Below are 23,688 nucleotides of genomic sequence, written 5' to 3'. Positions count from 1 at the left end.
TGCAGCTGCCCGCCCGATCCGGCTAGCCCTCGCCGCGCAGTCCGAAGCGCCTCGCGCCCTGACGTACGTACAGGGCTGATTCCACTTGATACCGCTTCGAGCCCTGCGCCCGCCAACCGCTGCAACGAGCGGCGCCCCGTATTGCCCGGCCTTTGTGTCAGGCCACGGCCGTCAGCGGGGCGTCAGCGTGCGATTGTGTGCACTGCTGCGCACAGCAAGGGATGCACGTGCAACACAAAGACCAGCGCGAGAGCATCACTTGGGTATTCGTGAACGCGACAGCAGCAACAAAGGACCAGGACGTCGCCGTCGACGCCATACCCGCCACCCGGAGCGCTAAGACTCCACCCAGAAACGCCCCTGCACATCCAACGCCCTGACATCCACCCAACGCCCCTGCAATCCACCCAACGCCGTCCTGCACATCCACCAGCGCCATCCAACGCCTGCAGAAAAATCCCTCCGTGTTCATGACTCGTACGAAAACCGCCGCCGCGAGCTGTCCGTCGGCGACGGCGACGCGTGCAGCGGGGAGATGGGCGACAGCAAGTCGTCCGCCCGCCCCGGCAGCTGGAAGAACGTCTCGCGCAGCGCCCCGTCTCTGGGCCCCCGCGGCGTGACAGGCGAGACGGCGTCGCCCGGCAGCCGCGCGCTCACCATGGCGATGTCGTTGAGGGACGCAATCGGCGCAGGCCGGCCGACAGGCGACACGGGCTGATCGTCTGCGTGTGGATCGAAGCCGTTGATCATCTTTTCCCGCACCATCATAGTCTCCTTCTCCGACAGCTGCCGCCCAGCGGCCTCCTGCGGCGCCGGCACGTCGCCCAGCATCTCGTACACCGGCCGCTCGGTGCTGTCCGCTTCCAGAACCTCCAGTGACCCCTTTTCTTTCCCGCCGCTGCCCAACTCGTACCGCTGGATGCTCGAGTGCCCGGGCAGCTCGGCCTTGGGGAACACCGTCGGGCCCTTCTCGCTCACGGGTGAGGACGGCGCCTCGTCCGTGTCGGCGGGTGACGATTTGCGTGCGGCCTCAATCTCAGCCGCTTCCGCTCGGCGCTGTGCTACTAATGTGTTGCAGCGGCGACGCCAGTAGTATCCCGCGGTCGCGGAGACTATCATAACCACCAGAACAATGCAGCCAACCGCAATTCCGACCTTGACGCCAGTGTCCAAGTCCGTGCCCCCAACCGCCTTCAGGTACTCGGGTGAGAGAATAGAGACAATATTGCTTGGCTGGCCGTAGGTCCAGTCGCACTGGTAAATGCTGAATCGAGCTCGCTCCCAGTCGACGGTGATGTAGGCTTCCTGCAAAAACATCCTCCCCAAAGTCCACTGGTTGCTGGTCGCGGCGCGCCTCAGGGGGAAATATCTTGTCGTCCGGTTCAGCCCTCGGTAAGGAGCTTGCGCCTCCATGTCAAATGCCGAGTACGGCAATGTAATCTGGACTGTCTCGTTTGTTGTAAACGACTGGTGAAAGGTGAGCGTGACACTAGGATCCTGCGCCCGTAGTGTTTGGTGCAGCAGATCGTCCACGAGATACAGCTGCGTTGCATTGTCGTACGTCAGTCCAAACGCTTCCTCAAACGCCTGACAGATCGCGAGCGGTAGCCAGAGCTCTGCTACCGTCGTGTCGATCAGCAAGACGACGTCATCCTGTTGGTTCGCCATGAGGTCGATATTGGACTGAGTGGTCGTTTTAGCAGTCAGTCCAGCGAGTCCTACCACCAGTTCACGTTCGTTGTCCGGCGAGAAGACGAAAGAAGCGTTGTTTGGAATATATCTGGAGGTATCATAGCCGCCAAGGGTCAGGCTACCAAGAAATATCGCATCATCTATATCAGTCAGCATTTACGTTACGCGTGGTCGTATCAACGTACGGTACCGGGCGCCCGCTGTGTAGCCGAACGAGATGCTGGGGATGTTGCCTTGCTTGAAGAGCCTCGTCATGTAGCTGGGTACGGGAGGGGTGTCGATCAAATTCGCAGAGAAGTTTGTCGACTTCGGATGGAGTCCCAGATGGCCGAGCCAGAACTCGGGAGTCCTCAAAGTACCGATCGTGGTGTTGGCGACCGCCGGGCCCTCCTCTCCTGGTAGGCCAAGCCCCACCGCATCGTACCCATAGAAACCATTGCCTTCTATTCCATATGTACCGCCAATCCACAGACTGTAGTAACCCTGCGCGGCCCAGCTCCGTGATTGTGAGATGTTAAACACATACCCCCGATTGTATTCGCAATCCGGATCGGCTTTGACCGCCTGCGGGTCGCTGGAGCTGGTGTCATTGACTTCACAGGCCTCGCTGTTCACAACCCATATCTGCTGACTGGATGTGGACGGGACGACCTGAGTCACTGCTTGTTGAGCGCCCACTCGCAGCGTGAAGGTATTCCACTGCCCATCAATGCCTGCCCAGCCCTGGTCCGGCGCGACTGTTAAAGGCACCGGCACGCTCTCCACTCCCCGCGGCAGCGTATAGCCCGGGACGCTGGTGGAGTTCTTCTGCTCATACGCGGCCGAGCACAGCGAGAGAAACGTCCACGATAGGAGGGTCGTGTAGGCGCAACGGCCGGAGAGGAGCATGGCGCTAGATCGAACGGAGCGAGGGGCCAAACATGCAGCCTCGACAACAGAATCACCACTCCAACATTACCAAATACCTCCAGCACGGGGAAGATGGATGAGCAGCAATTGCGGAGGCAGCGCGACAGAGTCTGACACAGGGCTGGCCACCAAGCCCTCAGGCGGCAGTCAAGGGATCCTTCGCAGCCAAGTGCCTAACTGCGTCTGGCGTTCTCGCCCACGGGCTTGAGCTCCCTCCAGACTACCGAGTCGTGCGATTCGTCGCGACGCCGGCATTAGGCCTGGTACAATACTACCTTCCTGCCGCGGTGATGGGCGTCCCCGGAGCTGTTTGACGGTTCTGCGCCCGCGCCGTGGGCGTTGTGCCGTCAGAAGCAAGTGGGACCCTGCCTCACGAACCGTCAAGACTCGACAAAAAGCAGGGCTCAACACCCGTTCCTCGGTTTGAGCCCTGTGCACCCGCTCGCAGCACGGCGCGCCAACCGCTCGTCGACCTCCACACGGCTGCCCGCAGCTTTTGCACAGTGCGAGACGTGCGCATGGTTCCCCTCACTTTGGTGTTCTTGTCAAGTCTGCCCGCCCGCGTTGCACAGCGCGACTCGACCACCTCGCATCGCATTTCGCGTGCCTTGCTGCTGCTGTCATGTGTTCCCGACGCTTTGTATCGATGTCGCCGGAGCCGCTGCATGGCATTGCTGATGGCGTGTCTCCGCAAAGCATGAACCGCAATCTAACCGCGCCGCCAATCAGCAAGGGATTGGCATAGGGTCGTGCAATCTCCATGGGAGCCACCACCCGGGACGCACAAATACAAGCCATCAACCATGTCGGGAAAGGCACAGCCGCGTTCCTAGTGGCTTGTACCCCGGTGCTAAGGGTGTCAACGAGCACGAAATGCTTCCACTCAGCTCGTCCAACGCGGCGAGGACGAGCAGCAGCATTCACTTCAATGCGCATGAACGTGCCATTGGCAGAGAGATTTGCCTGACACAGTGTAGGTCTACGGCGAGCTGTTTGCCCAAAGGAGAGAACGGTCACGGCCTGTGCCGGCGCCTTACAAAATGTGGTGGCTTGACCTAGTTCATAACCCATGTCCATCCTAACAACTCCAAGAAGGCACACCGGTCCAAAAGACTAAAACACGTTGGCCCGCTTTCGCTGCGCCATCCTTCCTCTCGTTTGGCCAACAGTCGCTACGGTGTTCACTTTCTGTACGCAGCATGTTTGGATGAGCTGCGCAACGCGAAGGCATGCTTCTGCAGTACTCGCTCGTGGCCCTCTGTCTGGCCCCTCTGTCCATCGCTATCAGATTCCAGGGCCGCGGTAGCGCAGACCACACGGGTAAGCTCACGTCCTTCGACCCGTCTCGTATTCGACTAAGCAAGCCATAAGCCGCCCCCTACTTTAACATCACAACAAATGTCGAATCTGCGATAGCAACGGCGACTGCTGCGCCGGCAGTGTCTTTATCCAGTTACTATATCGCTGGCACAGCATCCTCCAGCGGCTATCAGGATCCCAGGCCTACCGGGACGGGACTGGTAGGTGGCTCTAATGTCCAAAATTCTACGCGAAGCAACGCATCATGCACTGTGCATATTCCGGGGGCGAACATCAAGTCGTGGTTTCCTGTGACCTTCCTCCAGCCGATCGCTACGATCACTAATAAATGGGGTAACTACTCGCATTCGAGGACCTACACATTCGTGCCACACACGACAACCTTTAACGCCGCGAGCGCCCTCGAGACTGAGGCGTTATGCACCTATGGATGGAATACGTACACCGACTGGGACTGGACGGCCTGGGAATGTCTTCCGTACACTGAGAAACCGACTGCCGCCAGCACCGCTACGGTCTTCAGATCGGCTGTTCCACCGGTGCCGGCGGGTAACACGATGTATCAGTACGACGTCTGGGAGTACGACATCGCGCTCACAGAGCTTCCCTCGCCGACCACAGCCATCTCCGTCGCTCCAAACTCTACATCTCTGGAGACGATGCCGACCCCGTATGTTGAGATCACGGCTTACGAGGTCGAGCGCGGGAACAGCACCGAGACCGTGCAGTTGAGCTCCGTCTACCTGCAGTCCTACGGCGAAGGCATTGGGAATAGTGCTGTAGCCACCGGTTCGGTACCCGCTGGATTCCTGGAGCAGATCCCGCAGTCCACCTGCGTGGGCGGAAGTCTGCAAGCCGTGGTCACGGTGCTCATCTTCGTCGAGATGTTCTACCTCCACTACGCCCACTTCGAGCCCGGCGATTTTCACTGGGAGTCGTCAGCTCCTGGCTGGGAAGTCGAGGCTCCGTGGGGGGTCGCGGACCCGACGTCGACCTATCTGGTGCCAACCGTGGCGGATTGGGATCTGTCTGCAACGACCGCGCCGGCAGAGGTGGAGTTCACCAAGGCGGGAAGTCCGGTAACGGCAAGACCTGGCGTGGTCGATGGGTCCAACAAACAGACTAAGCCACCGCCAACACGCACTGTGGGGAACGTTGGCACGGCTCCTGTGGTGGTAGGCCCGTCTTCTGTTGTTGTGGTGGGCTCGCAGACTTTGATACCGGGAGGCCCGGCTGTGACCGTTGGCGGCACGCCTGTCGCCCTGGCTCCGTCAGGGGGCGCGATTGTAGTGGGAGGGACGTCATTGCCGCTGCCTCAGCACCAGAATCCTGCGCACCAGCAGACAGTCGGATCGCTTGGGACAGTCCCGGTAGTGGTTGGGCCTTCGTCTATCGTGGTCGTTGGCACCCACACACTACGGCCTGGAGGTACGCCCGTTGCGATCGCACCCGGGACCACTGTGTCGCTTGCGCCCTCCGGTGCGGCGCTGGTCGTGGGGGCTACGACTTCGCTGCTGCCGCAAAACCCAGGACCCGCGCCCCCGGTGTTGACGATCGGGTCTACGACGTTTGTCCCCAACGCTGCCACCCAGTTTCTTGTCGCGCCTGGGCAAACCCTGACGCCTGGCGGCACTGCTGTTGTTGATGGGACGGAGGTTAGCCTTGACGCCTCGGCTGCCTTTGTGGTGGTAGGCAGCTCAACACAGATGCTGGCGTCGCCAAGCCATGTAGCAGGAGAGTTCCACAACGCACTACCAGAGTTGGTGTTCGGTGGGTCAACGTTCACTGCTCTACCTACAGGTAGTATATTAGACACCTCCCCGGGCAGCAGTCCCGGTGAGAACACACCTCACCAGAACCAGGACATCCAGAACGGCCAAGCAGGAAACGGCCCGACCTTCGTTATATCAGGCCAGACCCTCGCACCAGGCGGCGCACCCATCACAGTCTCAGGCTCAACGCTCTCTCTAGCCCCATCCGGAGCATTTCTGGTAATCGACGGATCGACGACGACCCTCGCCACACCAGCTGCAGCCGCAGCAGCCCACACCACACCGCCCCCGCTAACAATCGGCAACGGCGTCTTCAAACCCCTCCCCGGAACAGGCACAACCTACCAAATCGGCACTGCCCAGCTCACCCCCGGCGGCCGCATCCTCGTCGCCGGCACCACCCTCTCCCTCGCCCCCGGCGCCACAGCCCTCGTCGTCAACGGCGCCACCACCCTCCTCTCCGCAGAACCGCAGCCCGTTACTACGGAGGCCCCGCTGCTCACGATCGGCAGCCAGATATACACCGCCGCGCCAGGCGGCACCACGTTCGTTATCCGCGGGCAGACGCTCACCCCCGGCGGGACTGTTACGGTGGATGGGACGACGATTGTGCTCGCGCCTGGGGCTACGAGGGTTGTGGTCGGGAGTCAGGGGCGGAGTACGACTGTGACGCTGTTCCCCGCGACCACGACGCGGGATGCGCCCCTGACGACGACGACGACGGCGGCGGAGGCGAGCGAGCGCGAGCGCGGTGGCGAGGGGGTTGCGGCGACGAGTTCGAGAGGGGCGGCGGCGGCGGCGGCGCGGGCTCCTCCTGCTGCTGCGGCGGCGGCGCTGCTGGGGGTTGGGGGGGTGGGGTGGTGGGTTGGGGGTTTTTGAGATTTCACGGCGCTGGATATGGAGTGGGGCATTTATGGCGTTGGGATATTGGGCTTGGAGATCGGGCATGGTATGGCATAGCATGGCACAGTATAGCATAGTATAGCATGGCGTGGCAGAGCTTGGCACAGCACGGTACCACGGCCCTTCACGCGTCTCATGCGTACAGCACATCGCAATCACGAAGTTCTCGATTCATCATGCACGCCCCCATCCCTATCCCTATCCCATCGCCGTTGCCGTTGCTGTTGCCGTTGCTGTTGCCGTTGCCGTTGCCGTGTGCCATGTGCCATGTGCTGTCTGGTAGCTCGCGTGAGATCTCGCTGTATGCCGAGATACTAGGTACCAGATACAAGATATCAGATCCCAGATACCAGATATCAGGTCCCAGACAGCGTCACAGTGGCGCGTGGGCAGTGGCAGCATCACAGCGGCGCATGGGCAGAGGCAGTGTCGCAGAGGCAGTGTCGCAGAGGCAGTGGGCTGTCTAGATATACCTAGCACGTGAGTACTTACATCCTACATCCTACACCTACGCGCACTGACTGAGGCCGCTCAGTAGTGCGGCTGCGGACTTGCTTCGCCGGTGCCACCGTGTGCTGGTGCCGTGTGCCGTGGACGAGTGTGGATGAGTATGGACGAGTGTAGACGAGTGGACGAGCGAGTAGTCCGCCTTCTTGTCCACGAGACGCGGACACGTGAGTGCTTACCTACATACATACAGTATAGGTACCTGGGTGTTTACTAAGGTTTCTACGCTCCGCTGTCGTACGCTTACCGTCTGGGGTTTGCCGTCTGCCGTTGTTGCCATGGCACGGCGCGCCTAATCCTCTACCCCAGTGGTCGCATGTCACACGCGCACCTCCAGCACCCATCCACCCCCGCGTACCGTCTGTCGTCTGCCGTCTGCCATCTGCTATCGCGAAGACGCTGACTCACTTCCCACCATGTACGCACGCGGCGCATATTCCTTTCCAAGCTGCTCTACGCAACGGTGGTATGCGCTTCTGGCCTCCTCCTGCCTATAGACGTCCTGTGACTCATCTAATTCTAAGGTACCGAGTTTCTTGGGGCGTGTGTGGGGGGTGACATACACGTAGAATAGCGCAGAGTAGTGTAGTGTACAGAGTGTACTGAGTGTACAGAGTGTAGTGCGGTGCAGTGACATACCCTTCCCACCCGCAGTGACAACCCAGATCCAGACCCTCCCCCGCGGCGAGGAAGTCGGTGCATCGTATTGTCCCGCGGTTGCGATGACTCTTCGCGGGTAAATCAGATGTTTGGGTCTTAGGGCTGAAGTGAAGTGGAAGGGCGCTGCCCCGCGGCCGTTGTTAGAACCCTGCCGCTACGATGACCTGCCGTTGCGATACCCTGCCAACCGTAGCGATACCCTGCCAACCGTAGCGATACCCTGCCAACCGTAGCGATACTCTACTAACCGTAGCGAGGTACGTGTTTTGGCGTAGGGCTGCTGCTGTGACATGCGCGGTGACACAGCAGAACGCCACAGGGTTGTTTAATTTCTCGTGCGTCGATATTACACTCAGTACACCCGGTGGCACCGCACGGGCACGCTGCAGGAGTGAAGAAGTGTGGAAGTGAGGAAATCAGGAGGTGAGGAATACCGGTGTAGAATTAGTAACGCTGACGCTGCACACATACTCTATTTTTGCAGTTGTGTGTGTACATGTGTATCGATTGTCGAGTATCGAGTATCGATAATCAGCATCGTGGTGGAATACGAGGCTGTGAGGCTGCAGTGCGGTACGAGACTGCGGTGGTGTGGTGGTGACCGCATTGGGTATGCACGTCGTTGCGACCTCAGGGCACGGGGGAGGGGGAGGGGGGCGCAGTGCAGCCTCACATGCCAACCACCAGAATCCAGAATCCAGAACCCAGAATCTAGCAATCAGAACTCAGACTCAGAAATCAGAAATCTCCCTCCCGCTCAAAATCTCACGATGCACTAGCCAATCTCCCGCCCTCAGGCAACCCGCACTACTTCATACACAAGCGCAGCTAACCACCCTAGCCGATCCTTAAAATACTTTAAATGCACGCGACGCCGCTTACCCCTGGTGCCAGCGCCGCATGCGGCTCGCCCAGTGGTGTGCCTGGCCGCACAGGCCGTGCCTCGCGCGCGCGCGATTGGGCGATGCGCGCGGTGGCGGCGGGCGCGCGAGGTGATTCGGCGGGCGCGGTGACTGTGAGGGCCGCGCCAAGGGGGTGCGATGAGGACCGGTCAACGGGTTTTCTTGAGGCGCGAGGTTAAAGGGTGGGCGTGCCCGGTGGAGGGTGCGGTATCACGACTGTACATACTTGTCTGGACAGCATGGCTTTGCGGTATGCGCTGTTGGCGTTTGCGGGCGTCGGGGTGTGGGCGCAGACGACTACAGACGGCTCGAATTTCTACTCGCTCACGGATGATTACTATGCTACGAGGAGGCGCACGTCGTCGTCGGTTAGGACGTCGATGTTTTGGACGGTCACGCAGCGCTATATGGAGTCCGTGTCGCTGGAGCCGTATACGTATGGCACCTCGACGACGGAGTATTCCTACACGTACACGGAGACGATCAAGGCCACTGTCACGCCCACGGGTACCGCGACGTCGACATACACCTACACCTCCAGCTACGACGATGTCGAGCTGCACCAGCTGTACTACCCCACCGGCGCTGTTGCGGCGTCGGATCTGGTCTCGCGAACGCGTTACGACGACTCGCTCACGGCAACGGGGCAGTCGACGTACACATCAACCGAGTACCGCATGCCCGTGACCATGACGGCGCCCGCGAGCTGCCCCACGCCCTTCACCGTCGCCACCCAGGCCGTCATGTCGCTGATCCCCTCCATCGTCACCGACCAGCTCCAGCCCACGTCCACAGAGGTCAGCACCAGCTCCGGCCGCTCCTACGTCGCCGAGTACTCCACGCTCTATCTCACCGCCGGCGCCGCCCCGTTCTCCACCGACTCGGACTACAACTACTACTACTACATCTCGTCGTGCTCGCCGCCCCCCGCCGCGTACACCAACACCCGCACCTCGGGCTCCGGCGGCTCTGGCTCCTCGGGCTCCTCGGGCTCCGACTCCTGGACCGACTACCAGGCGTGCTACTTCGGCGGCTGCACCAGCCTGCGCACGTGGATCATCATCATCGCGACAGTCCTGCCCGCCATCTTCCTGCTCGGCTTCCTGGAGTCCTGGTTCTGGTACACGCGGCTGATGCGCGGCAAGTCCGCCGTGCGCGCCGGCACCATCTGCTGGGTGCTACTCTCCCTATGGGTTTTGTGCTTCACGCGCATGCAGGACGCGCGCAGCAAGGAGGACCAGGTGCTGCTGACGCAGCGCTGGAAGGACATGTCCGCGGGCCAGAAGTTCAGGAACTGGAGCTGGGGCTTCAAGAGGCGGTACCCGGTGCCGCTGCTCGGCCAGTTCTCGAAGCAGACGGTTGGGATTGTGCCGGAGGGGCAGCCGCTGCACCAGCCCATGGCGCAGCCGGGCGGGCAGGTGTTCTACTACGGCGCGCCGCCGCCGGGGTGGCAGCAGGGTCCTGGGGGCGCGCCGCAGGGATACCCGCCGCAGGGCTATCCGCAGCAGGGCGCGGGTGGCTACTACGGACCCAATGTGCCGAAGGAGGGTGTTGTCGTCGGCTCGTCGCCGGTGCAGGCGCCCCAGCCCGCGTACCAGCCCGCGTACCAGCCTCCCTCTTCGCCGGCACCGAGCACCCAGTTGCCGCCCCAGCCGCAGCAGGCAACTCCTGCTGCTCCTCCGGCCAACGTGAGCGAGGTCTCGTCAGAGCAGCGTGAGGTGTCGCCTGTCCAAGCACCGGCGACGACGCAGCAGCCGACGCATCCCGTGCCTCCGAAGGACTCCACGAACGACGACTTGTACAGGTGATCTGGAGCTGTAATGAGGTGTAATGATGAGGAGTGAGGGGGATGATTCCCCGAGCGATTTACTTTTATGTTCTCGTATTGCATAATGTAGAAGGAGGAGGACAGGAAGATACCCAATAGCGATATAGGAAGTAGTGTAAGACTTAATGACTGTAATTGAACTCACTTAGTATCGGAAGACTGGACACGTGCAACTGTGGCCGTCGATGTGAGGAAAGAGGATCATCTCGTTCTAGACATTCATCAAAGCTACAAACGATCTTGACTGTCAAACCATACTTTCGTTGACTTGCCCAATTGCGAATGTATAGGTGGTAGAGACACACGAGTAGTGGCACACGAAGTCCACCACCTTATCGATAACCACACCACCTTCCAAATCCACCCACGTCACCCCTCCCCTCCACACCACACCACACAGTCTCTACCAAAATGACCGACCTCACCGCCCCCTCCCCCACCGCTGACACCCCCTCGCCCCTCGAAGCGCTGCAACAACGCCACCGCAAAGAGCAGCGCGACCTCGTCTCGCGCATCACACAGAAGAAGAAACAAGCCACCAAGAAAACACGCAAAGGTGTCAACGACGAGTGCGAGACGCTCGAGCGCGAGCTCCGCGAGAGACAGGAGGGGGAGGTGCGCGAGCTGAGCGGCGAAGGGGACGCAGGGGACGAGCACGAACAAGAGGACGAAGATGCTGCCGACGCGGACGAAATCGCCGACATCCAACTCAGCGCCCTGAGCCTCAACGCCCCCAGCGCCACACCCAGCCCCACGCCCGCCCCCGCGAAGAAGAAAAACCGCCAGAAAGAGCGCCTCGCCCGCCGCGCCGCCGACCAAGCCGCCGCCATCGCCGCCGCTGAAGAAGAAGCCGCCAACGCGCCCAACCCGCGCGAACAAGAAAAATCTGCGTTCGAACCCCTCCTCGCGGCGCGCGGACTCGCGCTGCACGAGATCCGCGCGGACGGGCACTGTCTGTACGCCGCGGTCGCGGACCAGCTGGGCGCGCGGGGGATGGCGCTGGTGCCGCGCGGCGCAGACGCGACGCAGGGGCTGCCGCCGTATAAGAAAGTCCGGTATGCGGCGGCGGGGTGGATTGAGGCGCATGCCGACGAGGTGGGGGGGTTCATGGAGGACGGGGTTGCGGAGCATGTGCGGAAGATTCGGGAGACGGGGGAGTGGGGCGGGCATTTGGAGTTGCTTGCGGTGGCGCGGGGGTATGGGGTTGTGGTTTGTGTGTTGCATGGGGATGGGCGGGTGGATCGGATTCAGGGGGAGGAAGGAGAGGGGGAGGGAGACAAAAAGGAGGAGATCTGGTTGGGGTACTTCAGGCACAGTCACGGGCTGGGCGAGCACTACAACAGTCTGCGCAAGAAGGAGGCGTGAGTGCTGCTCTACACTGTATTGTGTGCACGCACCCTCCCCGGGCCTTGGTCTCGGTCTGCGTACTACCACGCCCCTCAGACGTGCCGCCACACACTCACGCTATCCCTCACCACGCCCTTCACGACCCCAACATCGTGCGTCCGCGCCGGCACGTAATGCGCAACCCGCCTCAGCGCACCCGGCCCCTCGCCGCGCTCCGACGCAACAACCACACCCCCCTCGTCATACGCGATCTCGGCGCCCGGCTGCTTGAGCAGCTCGGAGTGCACTGTGGGAGGCAGCGACCACGGCGGGCCGCCTGACGAAGCTGGCTTGTGCGTGGGGAACTCGAGGCAGATCAGGACGCCGTCTTTTGCGAGGAGGGCGGCGATGCGAGACGCCCACGCGGGGCGCAGGGAGGGAGGGAGCGCGCAGAGGAACTGGGTGTGTTAGCTTCGAAGTCGCGTAACCCATGAAAACGAGATGAGGAAGTGGGATTGAGATAGAATAGAAAAAGGGCGACATACCGTGTTGTCGTAGATGACATCAAAACCCCCTCCCTCACCGACCTCAACACCGGCCTCTGAGACCCACGCATCCTCAAAGAAATCACCCACCACGCAGCGCGCCCCGCCCCTCCCCTGCCCCGCGTCCTTACCTTCATACTCGCTCTCAAAATTCCCCTTCTCCTGCCCAGCACCCGCGAGATACTTCCCCGCCGCCTGCCCCGCATGCGCACTGACCTCCAACCCGGTGGCCTCATACCCATACGCCGCGAACAGCGCGACATCATACCCAGTCCCGCACCCAGGCACGAGGGCCCTCTTCCGCTTGCCCCCTTCTACGGGTCTTGGCAACTGCACGCCCTCGACCCTGGCATCTAGGGCTGGCGCGCCCGGCGTGGGGTTCTGCTGCGAGGCGGCGGGCGGCGGCGTGGGCGCGGGCGGCAGCAGCGAGGATGAGAGCAGGTCGATGAGCGCGGGGTTCGCGTGGCCCCTGTCCCAGGGCAGGAAGGAGGAGGTTTCCCACAGGGAGTCCCAGCCGGTGCTTTGCGAGGAGGAGGTTGGGTCGAGGGCGGCGAAGTGGCTGCGCAGGCGGTCTTGGTTTTGGGTTGCCATTATGGAGGAGAATTTGAGAATCGAGCTGTTGAGAGTGCTTTTTTGGAGTTATTCAATGGGCCTCCTGGATGGTAATGGCTGGAGTTGGATGTTGAGGCTGAGAACGAGTCGAGATGGTGTTGATAGTGTTGACCTGCGGTTGGGTGGGGCAAGTACCCCGCTGAAGTCGTTCTATTTTCGGCGTTTGCACGGCGTTAAAGAACGCGGTAGGTTCTGTTTATCGGTATTGCTCAATTGCCTTTCTATTGGATGAACTTTGCGAGACGCAAGGAGAGAATCTCCTCTTCTGATACGTTGCTTGAGCGCGGCCTTGCGGTGTAATTTTGGACCAACTCATTTCTGACATACCAACATGAGACATCTCACCTCAATCAATAAACGTCCTTCCTACACATTGACTGTCACAACGTTCGTCTCACCGCATCGCCAAGTTGAACACCATCGGTGGAGGTTGCATGCTTCCGCGGTGGAGACTAGTGCCGGGAATAGCTTCATTGGAGCGGTGCTGCTTCCGCACGCTTCACACGGCACCAAACAGCCTTCGTTTCGTTAGCCCACGAGCTCGTGTCGAAGATGGCGTTATCATACTGTTCATGCTCTTCCCCTCCTTCTGTCGTTCCTCCTGCACGCTCACTGACGGAATCGAGGCGGAACCGTCACGTCGACAGCTATCGGCAATTACTAGTCTGCCGACCGAGGCCACCGAGGTACATCGTATCGTAAAGCAGGGACCGGATAACAAACGACTGCCGGAAAAGGGAGCGTGATCCATGCGTGCGGCTCAAAATCTTTCCAAATCTGCACCCTGTATCTCTGAATGAAGCATGCCGGCATCAAGAGCCTCTTCGCCTGAACGGGCGGCCGAACTGCCGACCACGCACATCGGAAGCCGTGCCGAGAAAGAGAAGGAGTCGGAGATTGGGCCAGACATGTCGATTCACGAAAGTTCTGACGACTCCGAGTCGATACACTCGCACGCTTCGACGGCTCCCACTATTCCTCAAGATGAGAAGAATGCACGACCTGCCACGCTGAGTCGGACGACATCCGTTGCCCCAGACGCTGTCGTCGTGCCAAAGTCGGAACGCCGAGGCCTGCTCGCGCGATTTGCTCTGATCCCTGAAGTCGAGAACCCATATCACTACTCACGGAAGACGAAATGGCTCTTGACTTCCATCATCGCGTTCTGCGCCATGGCCGGGCCTATGGGGAGTGCCATCGTAATGCCGGTGCTGCAGGACATCGCCAAGGCGTTCGATGCGGATCCTGAGATCACCAACATGAGTGTCGCGGTGTATATGCTCAGCATGGCGATCTTCCCGCTGTGGTGGTCGAGTTTCAGCGAGCGCCTTGGGAGACGGACGATCTACATCACCAGCTTCATCTTGTTCGTTGTCTTCGGCATTTTGTCTGCCGTTGCTACGAATATCGCCATGCTCATCACCATGCGAGTCTTCTCGGGTGGCGCAGCAGCGTCAGTGCAGGCAGTTGGCGCGGGCACGATCGCAGATATCTGGGAGGTGCGTGAGCGAGGCCGAGCGATGGGTATCTTCTACCTTGGACCTCTCTGTGGACCGCTGTTCGCTCCTATCATCGGTGGTGCGCTAGGCCAAGGGCTTGGGTGGAGGAGTACGCAGTGGTTTCTGGTCATCTATGGTGTTTTGACAGTCGTCGCCATCATCTTTGCGCTGCCGGAAACGCTCGCGAAGCCGCTTGTCGTCAAGTCAGAGGCGCGCCCGGAGCTCACTCGAACGACCACACGCGCCTCGACTGTCGCGAAGACAAAGTCGATCCTCGCGCATCTCAACCAGATCTTCATACAGCCTCTTACGATCCTCGCCTGGCTGCGCTTCCCACCTGTTCTGTTGTCAGTGTACTATGCCAGCATCACCTTTGGATCTCTGTACATCCTCAACATCTCCGTCCAATCTACATTCTCGGCGCAGCCCTACGGGTACTCGACGCTCATCGTTGGACTGCTGTACATTCCTAACAGTGCCGGTTATCTGCTGGCGAGTCTTTTTGGTGGCCGCTGGATCGACAACATCATGCACCGCGAGGCACGAAAGGCAGGCAGGTACGACGAGAAGGGTAGGCTGATACTCAGGCCAGAAGACCGCATGCAAGAGAATGCGTGGATAGCGGCAATACTATGGCCTGGCGCATTGATCTGGTATGGCTGGACCGCAGAGAAGGGAGTGCTGTGGATCTGTCCGATGATTGCCAACTGTATGTGCCCATGCCTCTCTTCTGGCTCTTACTGATCACCAACAGTCTTCTTCGGTGTCGGCTCGATGCTGATCTTCTCGCTCGTTTCCACGATGCTCACCGAGTTCATGCCCAAGCGCGCGGCTTCCGGCATTGCGCTGAACAACTTTCTGCGCAACATCTGCTCCTTCACTGGCGCCATGGTCGCAGAACCTATACTGCGAGCTATCGGTAACGGCTGGCTCATGACGATTCTGGGGCTGTGGAGCATCATAACAGGCTACATGGCGCTGGGTGCGATGAGAAAGTGGGGCGCGCAATGGCGAGTGAAGATGGTTGAGGAGCTCGGTTGAGCGTTTGCTCTTTCTCCTTTGATCAGCCATGCGCACCTTATTGCAGCCTTTGCAACAACACAACATCGTCAGTGCCTTGATATTGCAATCGAGTCTCGCCATGCCGTTCTGTGATCGCGAGTGGGAGGACTTCCAGCGTGACTGCGATTTCTTTCCCGCATACACCGACTACATATTCGGTGTCGACACACGACCGGAGGTCGCAGAGCAGCCAGGCCTGCACCCGCAGCTTCACCAGCCGCCACTGCCTCGACAGCGCCTGTGTGGTTTGCCTTCGCCCAAGCAGCAATCAATCGTATATGATCCGGTGCGCGATGAAACTCGAGCACGTCCCTTCAGTACGCCGAAGCCGCGACCTGCAGCCCTCACGACGCAGGAATCGTCTATGGAGTCAATGCTGCGGACACCATGCCCCGCTCCACGCGCCTTACCTGCAACAAGCCCACCAATGCCGCTGCTCCGCTCGAACGAGCTCACTACCGACCCTCAGTACTCGTCTGTTCCGATCAAGCAGCGTGCGGCTACTAACATGCTCATCAACCAAGCGTGGAGGATCATGAACAGTGATGCCGATCCGGCGCAGAAGGCGAAAGCAATGGGGTATATCAATGAGATGTCGCGTGTGGCGGCTATTGAGCGACATGAGTATCAGACTCGTATGGCTGCAAAGTTGGAGGCCGAGAGGCGGGTGGAGCGGGAATGGCAGCTGTACGACAAGGCTGTTCAGGCGGAGGCAGAGAAAGAGCTGCAAGCCATGAAGCAGGAGCAGCAGACTATGAAGCAGGAGCAGCAGGCCATGAAGCAGGAGCAGCACATTTCTCCGCCATACAACCACCCCGCGGCCCCAGAGTCGCAACATGCAGAGATGGGACACGCAGCAGAACGTGCTCCCACCAGAAACGGGAACTTCGTCTGCAACATGTTCCAACTATCTGCGTACGTGCATCAAAACCTGCCGCAGCTGTGGTCCTGCACCGAGATCATTGCTCTGCAAGCTCCTCCAGCTGATCCTGGACAGCTGCATGCTCACCGTCAGGCACAAGAGTCCTTGATGGGCTTCATGCAGACCGTGCCACCCAACGGAAGGCCGTGGCTCAACATCGTCATGGACGGGATGATCAAGTTACGTCGACATGGTGGTGATCCTATGGCGGTGCTTCAGTTCGTACCGGGACTGGAGGAAGTGTGTGGGATGGGTCAAGGGCTGCAGTCTGGTCAGGCGTCGTCGTTTACTCAGACGCAGTGATCCTGAGCTTGTCTGGTGTGACAAGACCGGGGATGTGGTCAACTGCCACTGCTTTTGCGCCGAGTGCTCAGAGAGCAACGCGCTTGCAGTCTGCCGTATATGTACTGCGATGATACGAGTTACACTACATAATCAGACATGTCACTTTTGCGGGACGTTACTTTCCACAAGGCTGTGCTTAACCCACCTCTCTAGTAGTGCTTGTCATCTCTTATGCTCCGTTTCTGCTCTTCTTATGTCGTCGCAGGCAGTCACCCTGCGTCAGTAGCCACAATCTCTCTCCGTCGAGCTCTGCTCTCTATCCTACACCACCGTGTACTGTTCTGTGATCTTTAGCCGCCGATACGTAAGCAGGAGGACCATAGAACTCGGCTGATTGGAGGAGCATGCTCTTGGCGGTCACACCTACACATGTGGGTTCCCCCGCCTTCAGCCTGATCGTTCCTACACACTTTTCTCCGCCGATTTTCATACGCATACGTCTCTTCGCTGGAACCAGATATCACGGTTGAAGCGAATTCGCAACGAAAACAGACGCAAATTCCGTCGAAAGCGTGATCTGCTAGGCTGCACTTTTCTGTTGCGTATGTCTATATGGCCGAACACCGAGGACTCGAAAGAGGTGGTGTTGCCTGGACCTGGTGACGATGAGCTTCCAGAATGCTCTGTTTGCAAATGGCAAGATGGAGGAGCGCGAGGCATTACACAGGAGGAACTTCGCTGTGGGTCTGAACAGGCATGCACCTTTTGTGGCGTGGTCCTCGATGCATACATGACATGGAATGAGTTTGCACAAAAACAAATGGATTCCATGGACATGTCGGTATCCTTCTTGGATGATGGAAGAACAACCGGAAAGATCTTGCTGCAACCCGTTCTGCAGGATGAGTTGTTCGGACGGTTGGCAGTATTAAGAAATCAAGGTACGGTTTACTCTCTCTCCAATTAGGCTGTTACTTGAAATTAACATATAGCCCTTTCTGACCGTACAGATGCTGAGAAAGCTCCGGTCTTGCCCAGATGGGCAAATCAGTTAACAGGGTTACGTTTGCCAAGTGGTGATACATCATCAATCAAGTCGCTCAGCACGTTGAAGGCTTGGCTCGTTACCTGTGAGTGTGACCACACTTGTGTCGACACTGGAACTAGCTTTATACCTGGAAGAGTGATCGAAATTACGGGTGACATACTCTCCTTGAGGGAAGACCTTGTTGGCGAGCACAAATACGCCTGCTTGAGCCACTGCTGGGGAGCTGGCGGCCTCGCCTACAAACTATTGAAAGCGAACAAGTATAACTTTTGTCAGGGATTCAGTAGGCAACACTTGCCAAAGACATTTCGAGACGCTGTAGAGATATGTGAATTTCTCGGAATTCGATTTCTATGGATTGATGCATTATGTAAGCCTTAATGCAGTCCTAGTTTAATCTCGCTTAACCAGTTCAGGCATTGTTCAAGACGACATCAAAGACTGGAACAAGGCTGCGGCTGCTATGGCAGAGATTTACCGTCACTCATATATCACAATCGCTGCAAGTGCGGCTCAAAACAGCCACGAGGGCTGTTTCTGGATCGACTCCAAGACAACTTTCGCTAGACCACTTCGTCGTACGCCAGCTCTGACGATCTATGATTGGTGGTGGGGTAACCCCAACATCCTGCATCTAGTTTTGGAACTAAGTCCTTTGCTTCGGCGTGCTTGGGTCTATCAGGAAAAAAGAATGTCTCGACGGATGGTGCATTTTACAAGTGAGCAGCTCATGTGGGAGTGTCAGCACTACATTACATGGGAAAACGGTGTTACTAAAGAGAAGCGGCAGACGCATGGGACAGTTCAATTGCCCGATGCAATCTTGCCAACGTCACGTATTCGTGCCTGGCAAGAAACGGTAGAAGAATACTCAGGCTTGGAGCTGACTTTCGAGGATGACAGGCTACCAGCTATCGCAGCGTTGGCAAAACAAGAGATGGAGCGACGACCTGACGACACGTATCTCACTGGAATGTGGAAAGACACGCTAATTGAAGACCTTGTGTGGTACCGATTCGACAGAACTCTCATCGCAGACAGCGGGCAACGACCAACACAGCCTCGGCCATCGTGGTCCTGGCCTTCAGTGAAAGGAAAAGTGATCTTTCGAACCCATCATCCTTTGCCAAGTGCGAAAATTGTGGACTTATCATTTACGCCTGACGGACCACCACAGCTGGGAGGATATAGTGAAGCCAGCATCATCTTGAGGGGCCCCTCGACGGAAGCGATTTTCAAATCTGGTGATCGATACTGCCGTTGGAGAGCGTATCACATGGTACCTGGTCGATCTGGGGACCAAACTATCGCTTCGCCATCAGAAATTTGTGTTGCTGGCTATTCTGCCGATTTCAACTTCATGACTGGAAATGAATCCACAATGTATTCCGATCAATTTGTCTTTGTGCTCCTTGGCTTCGAGGACACTACTTGTTGGGGCCTTATCCTTCGTAAGCGATCAGATGACGGATACGAGCGTGTTGGCGTATGTTACTGCAGCGCATATGGCATCGAGAGAGAGAAGAGGATAGAGTTCATACAGTCCTATATTGATAGTCTATCTGTCAGGCAAGTAAAGATAGTATAGTGCAGTATCTTCAGACACTTTTCTCATGTCCCTGTATATATTCTACTATACATTGTATCATTCTACCTTTACGGAACTGTCGCAAGATATCACATCGATGCTATACACAGTGAAAGCCCCCCTACCCTACCATCGTAGTTCGCTCTAGTTGTATCTCTCCATAGATTTTTATTGATTAACCATCTGCACCTGCAACAACATCGCATCCTAGCTCTTATGACTTCTCGATGTGCACACCCAAGCCCGGACTGATCCCTGATTCTTTCTTCAGACTCTCTCACTCTCAACAATTGTCTTTGCGTCGTCAGCCATGGACCCTCACTGGGGTGCACCCGGTCAGCTGCCTATGGAGAAGTGGATTATTCCTCCTTGTGAGCTTTGAATCCGACTGTTTCCCAAGGGAGGGAAGATTCGAGGATGAGTGACATGCTGAGTGGCAGTTGAACCAAGTGGTTTTGCTAAGGACCTTTTGCCACTCTGCGACCCTGCCTCAACCCTACCTGATTTCTCTCTGGACCCTTTTTTCTCGGCACCCTCCACCTTGGTAGCCGTTTCTCTAGTCTCATTCTCCTTTTCCCCTGTTGGGACTGCTTTCTGTTCTCTTCTTGATGTTCTCTACCCAGGTACCCTCGCCGCCACAACCTTGCCCGGGCCATCTTTGCTACTTGTTCATACACCGCTCTTGGAGAGTGGCAGCAAAATCAGCCTCTGCTTCATCTTACTGCAGTATTGTCTGCACTCTCGGCTTTCCAGGGTCCAGAATGATATGATGAAGAGCTCACTCTCTTCTTGACTTGTATCTTCCTCTTCTGCAGCGTCCATGGCGGCTTCGCTGGTCTGAGTATGAAAAATAGCTTGCAATCATGCCCAGTATCACTATCGCCACTGTTATCGCTATTCGGCTAAGGTAAGAGAAGTGCGATGATCGGAGATCACAGATGCCTGGCCTTGGCAGTCAAGTGGACAGGGCTCGCGTGCAGGTGATACATAGGTACTCAAGCCCCACCTGCACCTTCAGCTTGATCTCTCGCACACTCACCTACAGTAACGAGCGCCCCGACTTGACGCAAGAGTCGTGGCAGCAATACTGCCGCGTCCCACTGTGCAATCTGCGACGATCTGCACCGCTGCGCTACTCAGTTCGGCACGGCGATGTCGACAGAAGCTGCAAACTGAACACCACACTCAGCTGTTCCTTCTCTACATCGCACCGTGATCTGTGCTAGAAATGCTGTGAGCACGCACATGCTGCGATTTTTTTCGCTTTCACGCCATCACTTGCTCGCGCGGAGCCCAGCTTTTCACATGTATTTCTTGATCCATCTGGAAGGCAGCTCTGCCGAGTGTGATGCTAGAAGGCCATATCACAGAGCTACTTATGCATGTGAAGGACAAGGTTGTCAAAACAGACGGGAAGAGGAGGTACCGGGCGTATTAATCCTGGAGAGCGGCGGCGACGCCACCAACGGCTTGATCTCGCTCCTCCTTTGACTGCAGCGTAACACCCTCCATAGTTAGAGGGACGAAATGATGCCAATACGTTTTCAACTTGATGACAGTTTATCGTAAGAAGTTATTCATCTACCGATGGGACAGATGCCCTGCTTCAACCTGGTACCTTCTACGGCTGTGCTCTTTCCTCTCTCCCTCCACGAATGCATGATCACCTGCTTCCTGAAACCCCTCACCATGGAGAACTGTAACTGTTAAGACGTGCAATCGAGTCCCAGGTGATGCCACCACCGTCACTGGTAACGTCGTCCATATCTTCCTCCACCATGATGTCAGGGCTCTCTGCTTCATCTTCATTTACTTCAGAGTTGTCTGCTCCTTCTTCTTCTGCCTTCTGCTCTGCCTTCTTTACTCTCTCCATCATGTCTTCTGTGGTTTTCTTCTTTGCCTTCTTCGATTGCGGCTCGTGGACGAGAGCACTGGGGAAGATAGTGGTGGACGCGTTGTGTTCAAGCTGCTTCGAGGTTGACGGAGCAGAAAATCTCTTCCTTTGCTGAAGTGTGTTTGGACTTGTCACACGTGGTGTGGGAGTCTGCTTCTGTTGCTTCCTTGAGGGATTGAGGCAGCTAGTAATTCTGTTAGGTGCGCTGTAGCCGATTTCCAGAGCTTGCCGGAGGCCTTCTGGGTCTGTAAATTCGACTACGCGTCGCCAGAGCTTCTTCTGGTCATCATCGTTCAGATTCGGCCAGCTGCAGTCAACCAGGATCTTCATGCGGCCACCCGCATGGTTGAACCAACCGCTTCCACTACTTATGACGCTGTATGTGTTGGCTCTTGCCCCCTTCTTGTAGACCTGAATCTGACCGATAAGGGAGCCCTGATCGTAGAATACTGGAAACTGTTGCCCCCGCTCATCATCCTCACCTGACTGGACAATATCCCAATCTCGGACATTCTTCCAGTGCCAGTAGTCGTTGTTCTTCTGATACCCGCATGAGCCGCAATACGGTATATCACTGCCCCAGTAGATCTGGCCATGGGCATGCCCTACTACACCCTATACACATTTATTTGCTGCTAACCTCGATGCTTAGTGCAATAGCAAGTCAAAGCCCCAGACCGCAGTCGACGAAGAACCTACCATACAGGCCACATCAGCAGAAGAAAACGAGGTGCTGGAGACAAATGCTGCCCAGGTAATCAGCAATGCTGCGGAGAAGGTCAGTTCATATGTTCTACTCTATGGAATTGTTGCTGAGCACACACAGATTGGACCCGCTGCCTCCACGAAGCAACAAGACACCACCGCCAGCGTCGCAAAGCCACGACATGACGTCGGACCCCCCGCCACCACCATCACACCGCCAACCTAGCCTGATGTCGCCCCTGAAGAACAGACAAGAACTGGGCAGGGGGACCGTATTCTGGCTCGAAGTATTCCCGAAGAAGGCGCTCCAGCGCAACTTCTTGCTGTTATACGCAAGTGTACACCTGCACCACGAATGACGAGGGCCTTCTTCACTGCACAAGACTGGCTGGCGCCCGGCTTCATCGGTGTCATTGAAGCACTAATCGCCGCTCTGCTGTCTACAGCAGCATGGCGAGAAGAAAGCAACGCCCGCGTCTCGGCAGCGACGGTAGCGACTGCCCAGCACTGGGCTCGGAGGGTGTTTGCGAAGAAGCAGGCGCACACCCAAGCGGGGTTCACGGCGTGGATGCGAGGGAACATGCGGGACATCATCTCCGATAACATCAGCGGAGGAGCGCTCAAGCGCAAAGCGGGGGAGAAGGGTGGTCTGCCTGCGAGGAAACGCTAGGTACCTGCATGGTTCTTGGATGAAGGGCGCAGACGAAGGAACATGGTTGCAGCACGAAGCAGGTCTTTCTCAGGCCAAATAGGTAGTCTCTCAATCTAACCCGATGTGAAGCAGCTGTCTCCCCGTTCGAACGCGTGCAGAGCTCTTCAATGCAAACCGCCACAGCACACGCAAGCCATCCAAAGTGACCCAGTATCAAAAGACCTGTCCATCCATGACCACCAAGCTACGCGTCAACCGTAACCTCGACAACACTACTCACTTCCCGCCCCCACGCATTGCAAGTCCCCGCTGGACGAGCCCAAGTGCGTACCTCCCCCCAGCACCCGCCGACCTCCCACGCACCACCACACCCGACCAGCCGCCTCCCCGCCCTCACATCCTCACCCCGCCACATCATCGCCCTCTGTCGACGCCCTCCATAAACCACCACCTGTGCACCCACAAACCTCTCACCCCCCTCGTCCTCCTCCGGCAAACAACCCAAGGCTACCACCCTATACCCTCGTCTCCACAGCGCGTCAGAGTCCCACGTCTCAACCGGAGCACCAATCTGTTGTCTCTACCGTGCGAAGCAAGTCCCAGTAGCAGAAGCACCATTGACTGTCATCACAGACAGTGTGCAAGCCTCGGCAGGTGGACTCGCGGTGTGCCAGGGCGGTATGCAGACTGACGGCCGCCTGTTCCCGCGCGCGAACGACGCGCAGCGCGAGGCGATCTGGGGCGAGAGCGGTAGATTGCGATCAGACCGGACGCCGTCCAGCGAGAACAAGATGGCCGAATTGAAATTGCTAGAGAGCCAGCGTGGCCGAAACCTCGAGATCGACAAGTCGGCGTATACGGGGAGGCACTGGAGGCGGAAGAAGCCCGAATTGCCGCCGTGCTCCAGAAATTCGGAGAGATTGATTCCTTCAAAGGGGACACCGCGAGTAAAAGGACGCTCATGCATACCGCCAACAGCCTCATCGCCAAATCGACGAGGCCTAGGCCTGTGCAGACACCGGCGCAGTCCAGCACGCCACCCGACGCTCGCGAAACC

The 23,688-nt window shown here is 57.9% G+C and overlaps 10 protein-coding genes across 10 annotated transcripts; 6 read left to right on the top strand and 4 right to left on the bottom strand.

Annotated features, from left to right (window-relative positions):
• Nucleotides 1-133: 133 nt before the first annotated feature.
• C7974DRAFT_397253 (aspartic peptidase domain-containing protein) lies at nt 134-2,859 on the bottom strand. The gene is made up of 2 exons (XM_046142172.1): nt 1,878-2,859; nt 134-1,832 (listed from the first exon to the last, which is right to left on the bottom strand). Exons 1-2 carry the CDS (start codon nt 2,578-2,580, stop codon nt 469-471), a joined length of 2,067 nt encoding a protein of 688 aa, XP_045995237.1. The 5' UTR covers nt 2,581-2,859; the 3' UTR covers nt 134-468.
• An 886-nt stretch (nt 2,860-3,745) lies between these two features.
• C7974DRAFT_456610 (uncharacterized protein) lies at nt 3,746-6,572 on the top strand (the record flags this gene model as incomplete). The annotated part of the gene is made up of 2 exons (XM_046146021.1): nt 3,746-3,921; nt 3,973-6,572. Exons 1-2 carry the CDS (start codon nt 3,831-3,833, stop codon nt 6,570-6,572), a joined length of 2,691 nt encoding a protein of 896 aa, XP_045995236.1. The 5' UTR covers nt 3,746-3,830.
• Nucleotides 6,573-8,738: 2,166 nt separating this feature from the next.
• On the top strand, nt 8,739-10,780 carry C7974DRAFT_397250 (uncharacterized protein). The gene has a single exon (XM_046142171.1). The coding sequence runs from the start codon at nt 8,905-8,907 to the stop codon at nt 10,471-10,473; it is 1,569 nt and encodes a 522-aa protein (XP_045995235.1). The 5' UTR covers nt 8,739-8,904; the 3' UTR covers nt 10,474-10,780.
• Nucleotides 10,781-10,850: 70 nt separating this feature from the next.
• Nucleotides 10,851-12,118, top strand: C7974DRAFT_212070 (OTU domain-containing protein 6B). The gene has a single exon (XM_046136987.1). It carries the CDS (start codon nt 10,905-10,907, stop codon nt 11,856-11,858), a length of 954 nt encoding a protein of 317 aa, XP_045995234.1. The 5' UTR covers nt 10,851-10,904; the 3' UTR covers nt 11,859-12,118.
• C7974DRAFT_361840 (S-adenosyl-L-methionine-dependent methyltransferase) lies at nt 11,933-13,331 on the bottom strand (the record flags this gene model as incomplete). Its single annotated transcript, XM_046139721.1, has 2 exons — nt 12,365-13,331; nt 11,933-12,277 (listed from the first exon to the last, which is right to left on the bottom strand). The coding sequence occupies exons 1-2, from the start codon at nt 12,953-12,955 to the stop codon at nt 11,933-11,935; spliced, it is 936 nt and encodes a 311-aa protein (XP_045995233.1). The 5' UTR covers nt 12,956-13,331.
• Nucleotides 13,312-15,737, top strand: C7974DRAFT_212104 (major facilitator superfamily domain-containing protein). The gene is made up of 2 exons (XM_046136988.1): nt 13,312-15,184; nt 15,230-15,737. Exons 1-2 carry the CDS (start codon nt 13,780-13,782, stop codon nt 15,514-15,516), a joined length of 1,692 nt encoding a protein of 563 aa, XP_045995232.1. The 5' UTR covers nt 13,312-13,779; the 3' UTR covers nt 15,517-15,737.
• On the top strand, nt 15,162-16,970 carry C7974DRAFT_397247 (uncharacterized protein). Its single transcript, XM_046142170.1, has one exon. It carries the CDS (start codon nt 15,545-15,547, stop codon nt 16,760-16,762), a length of 1,218 nt encoding a protein of 405 aa, XP_045995231.1. The 5' UTR covers nt 15,162-15,544; the 3' UTR covers nt 16,763-16,970.
• A 975-nt stretch (nt 16,971-17,945) lies between these two features.
• Nucleotides 17,946-19,014, top strand: C7974DRAFT_287567 (tol protein; the record flags this gene model as incomplete). The annotated part of the gene is made up of 2 exons (XM_046137630.1): nt 17,946-18,162; nt 18,209-19,014. Coding segments are annotated over 2 exons (1,023 nt in total), but the record flags the coding sequence as incomplete, so codon positions are not given.
• Nucleotides 19,015-20,979: 1,965 nt separating this feature from the next.
• C7974DRAFT_425611 (uncharacterized protein) lies at nt 20,980-22,163 on the bottom strand (the record flags this gene model as incomplete). Its single annotated transcript, XM_046144484.1, has 3 exons — nt 20,980-21,889; nt 21,974-22,041; nt 22,097-22,163. 3 exons carry the CDS (start codon nt 22,161-22,163, stop codon nt 21,065-21,067), a joined length of 960 nt encoding a protein of 319 aa, XP_045995229.1. The 3' UTR covers nt 20,980-21,064.
• Nucleotides 21,703-22,566, bottom strand: C7974DRAFT_397240 (uncharacterized protein). The gene is made up of 3 exons (XM_046142169.1): nt 22,101-22,566; nt 21,927-22,052; nt 21,703-21,840 (listed from the first exon to the last, which is right to left on the bottom strand). Exon 1 carries the CDS (start codon nt 22,559-22,561, stop codon nt 22,202-22,204), a length of 360 nt encoding a protein of 119 aa, XP_045995228.1. The 5' UTR covers nt 22,562-22,566; the 3' UTR covers nt 21,703-21,840; nt 21,927-22,052; nt 22,101-22,201.
• Nucleotides 22,567-23,688: the final 1,122 nt, after the last annotated feature.

This window comes from Boeremia exigua, assembly GCF_020726555.1.
Source record: "Boeremia exigua strain MPI-SDFR-AT-0100 chromosome Unknown C7974scaffold_8, whole genome shotgun sequence".
In the NCBI taxonomy this organism is placed as follows: domain Eukaryota; kingdom Fungi; phylum Ascomycota; class Dothideomycetes; order Pleosporales; family Didymellaceae; genus Boeremia; species Boeremia exigua.
This window is presented reverse-complemented; position numbering and strand designations above follow the sequence as displayed.

Coding starts and splice junctions, on each gene's coding strand:
- C7974DRAFT_397253 (XM_046142172.1), bottom strand. CDS start 2,580: ATGCTCCTCTCCGGCCGTTGCGCCTACACGACCCTCCTATCGTGGACG. Junction 1,833..1,877: donor CACAGCGGGCGCCCGGTACC/GTACGTTGATAC, acceptor TGACTGATATAG/ATGATGCGATATTTCTTGGT.
- C7974DRAFT_397247 (XM_046142170.1), top strand. CDS start 15,545: ATGCGCACCTTATTGCAGCCTTTGCAACAACACAACATCGTCAGTGCC.
- C7974DRAFT_212070 (XM_046136987.1), top strand. CDS start 10,905: ATGACCGACCTCACCGCCCCCTCCCCCACCGCTGACACCCCCTCGCCC.
- C7974DRAFT_397250 (XM_046142171.1), top strand. CDS start 8,905: ATGGCTTTGCGGTATGCGCTGTTGGCGTTTGCGGGCGTCGGGGTGTGG.
- C7974DRAFT_397240 (XM_046142169.1), bottom strand. CDS start 22,561: ATGTTCCCTCGCATCCACGCCGTGAACCCCGCTTGGGTGTGCGCCTGC.
- C7974DRAFT_212104 (XM_046136988.1), top strand. CDS start 13,780: ATGCCGGCATCAAGAGCCTCTTCGCCTGAACGGGCGGCCGAACTGCCG. Junction 15,185..15,229: donor CTGTCCGATGATTGCCAACT/GTATGTGCCCAT, acceptor GATCACCAACAG/TCTTCTTCGGTGTCGGCTCG.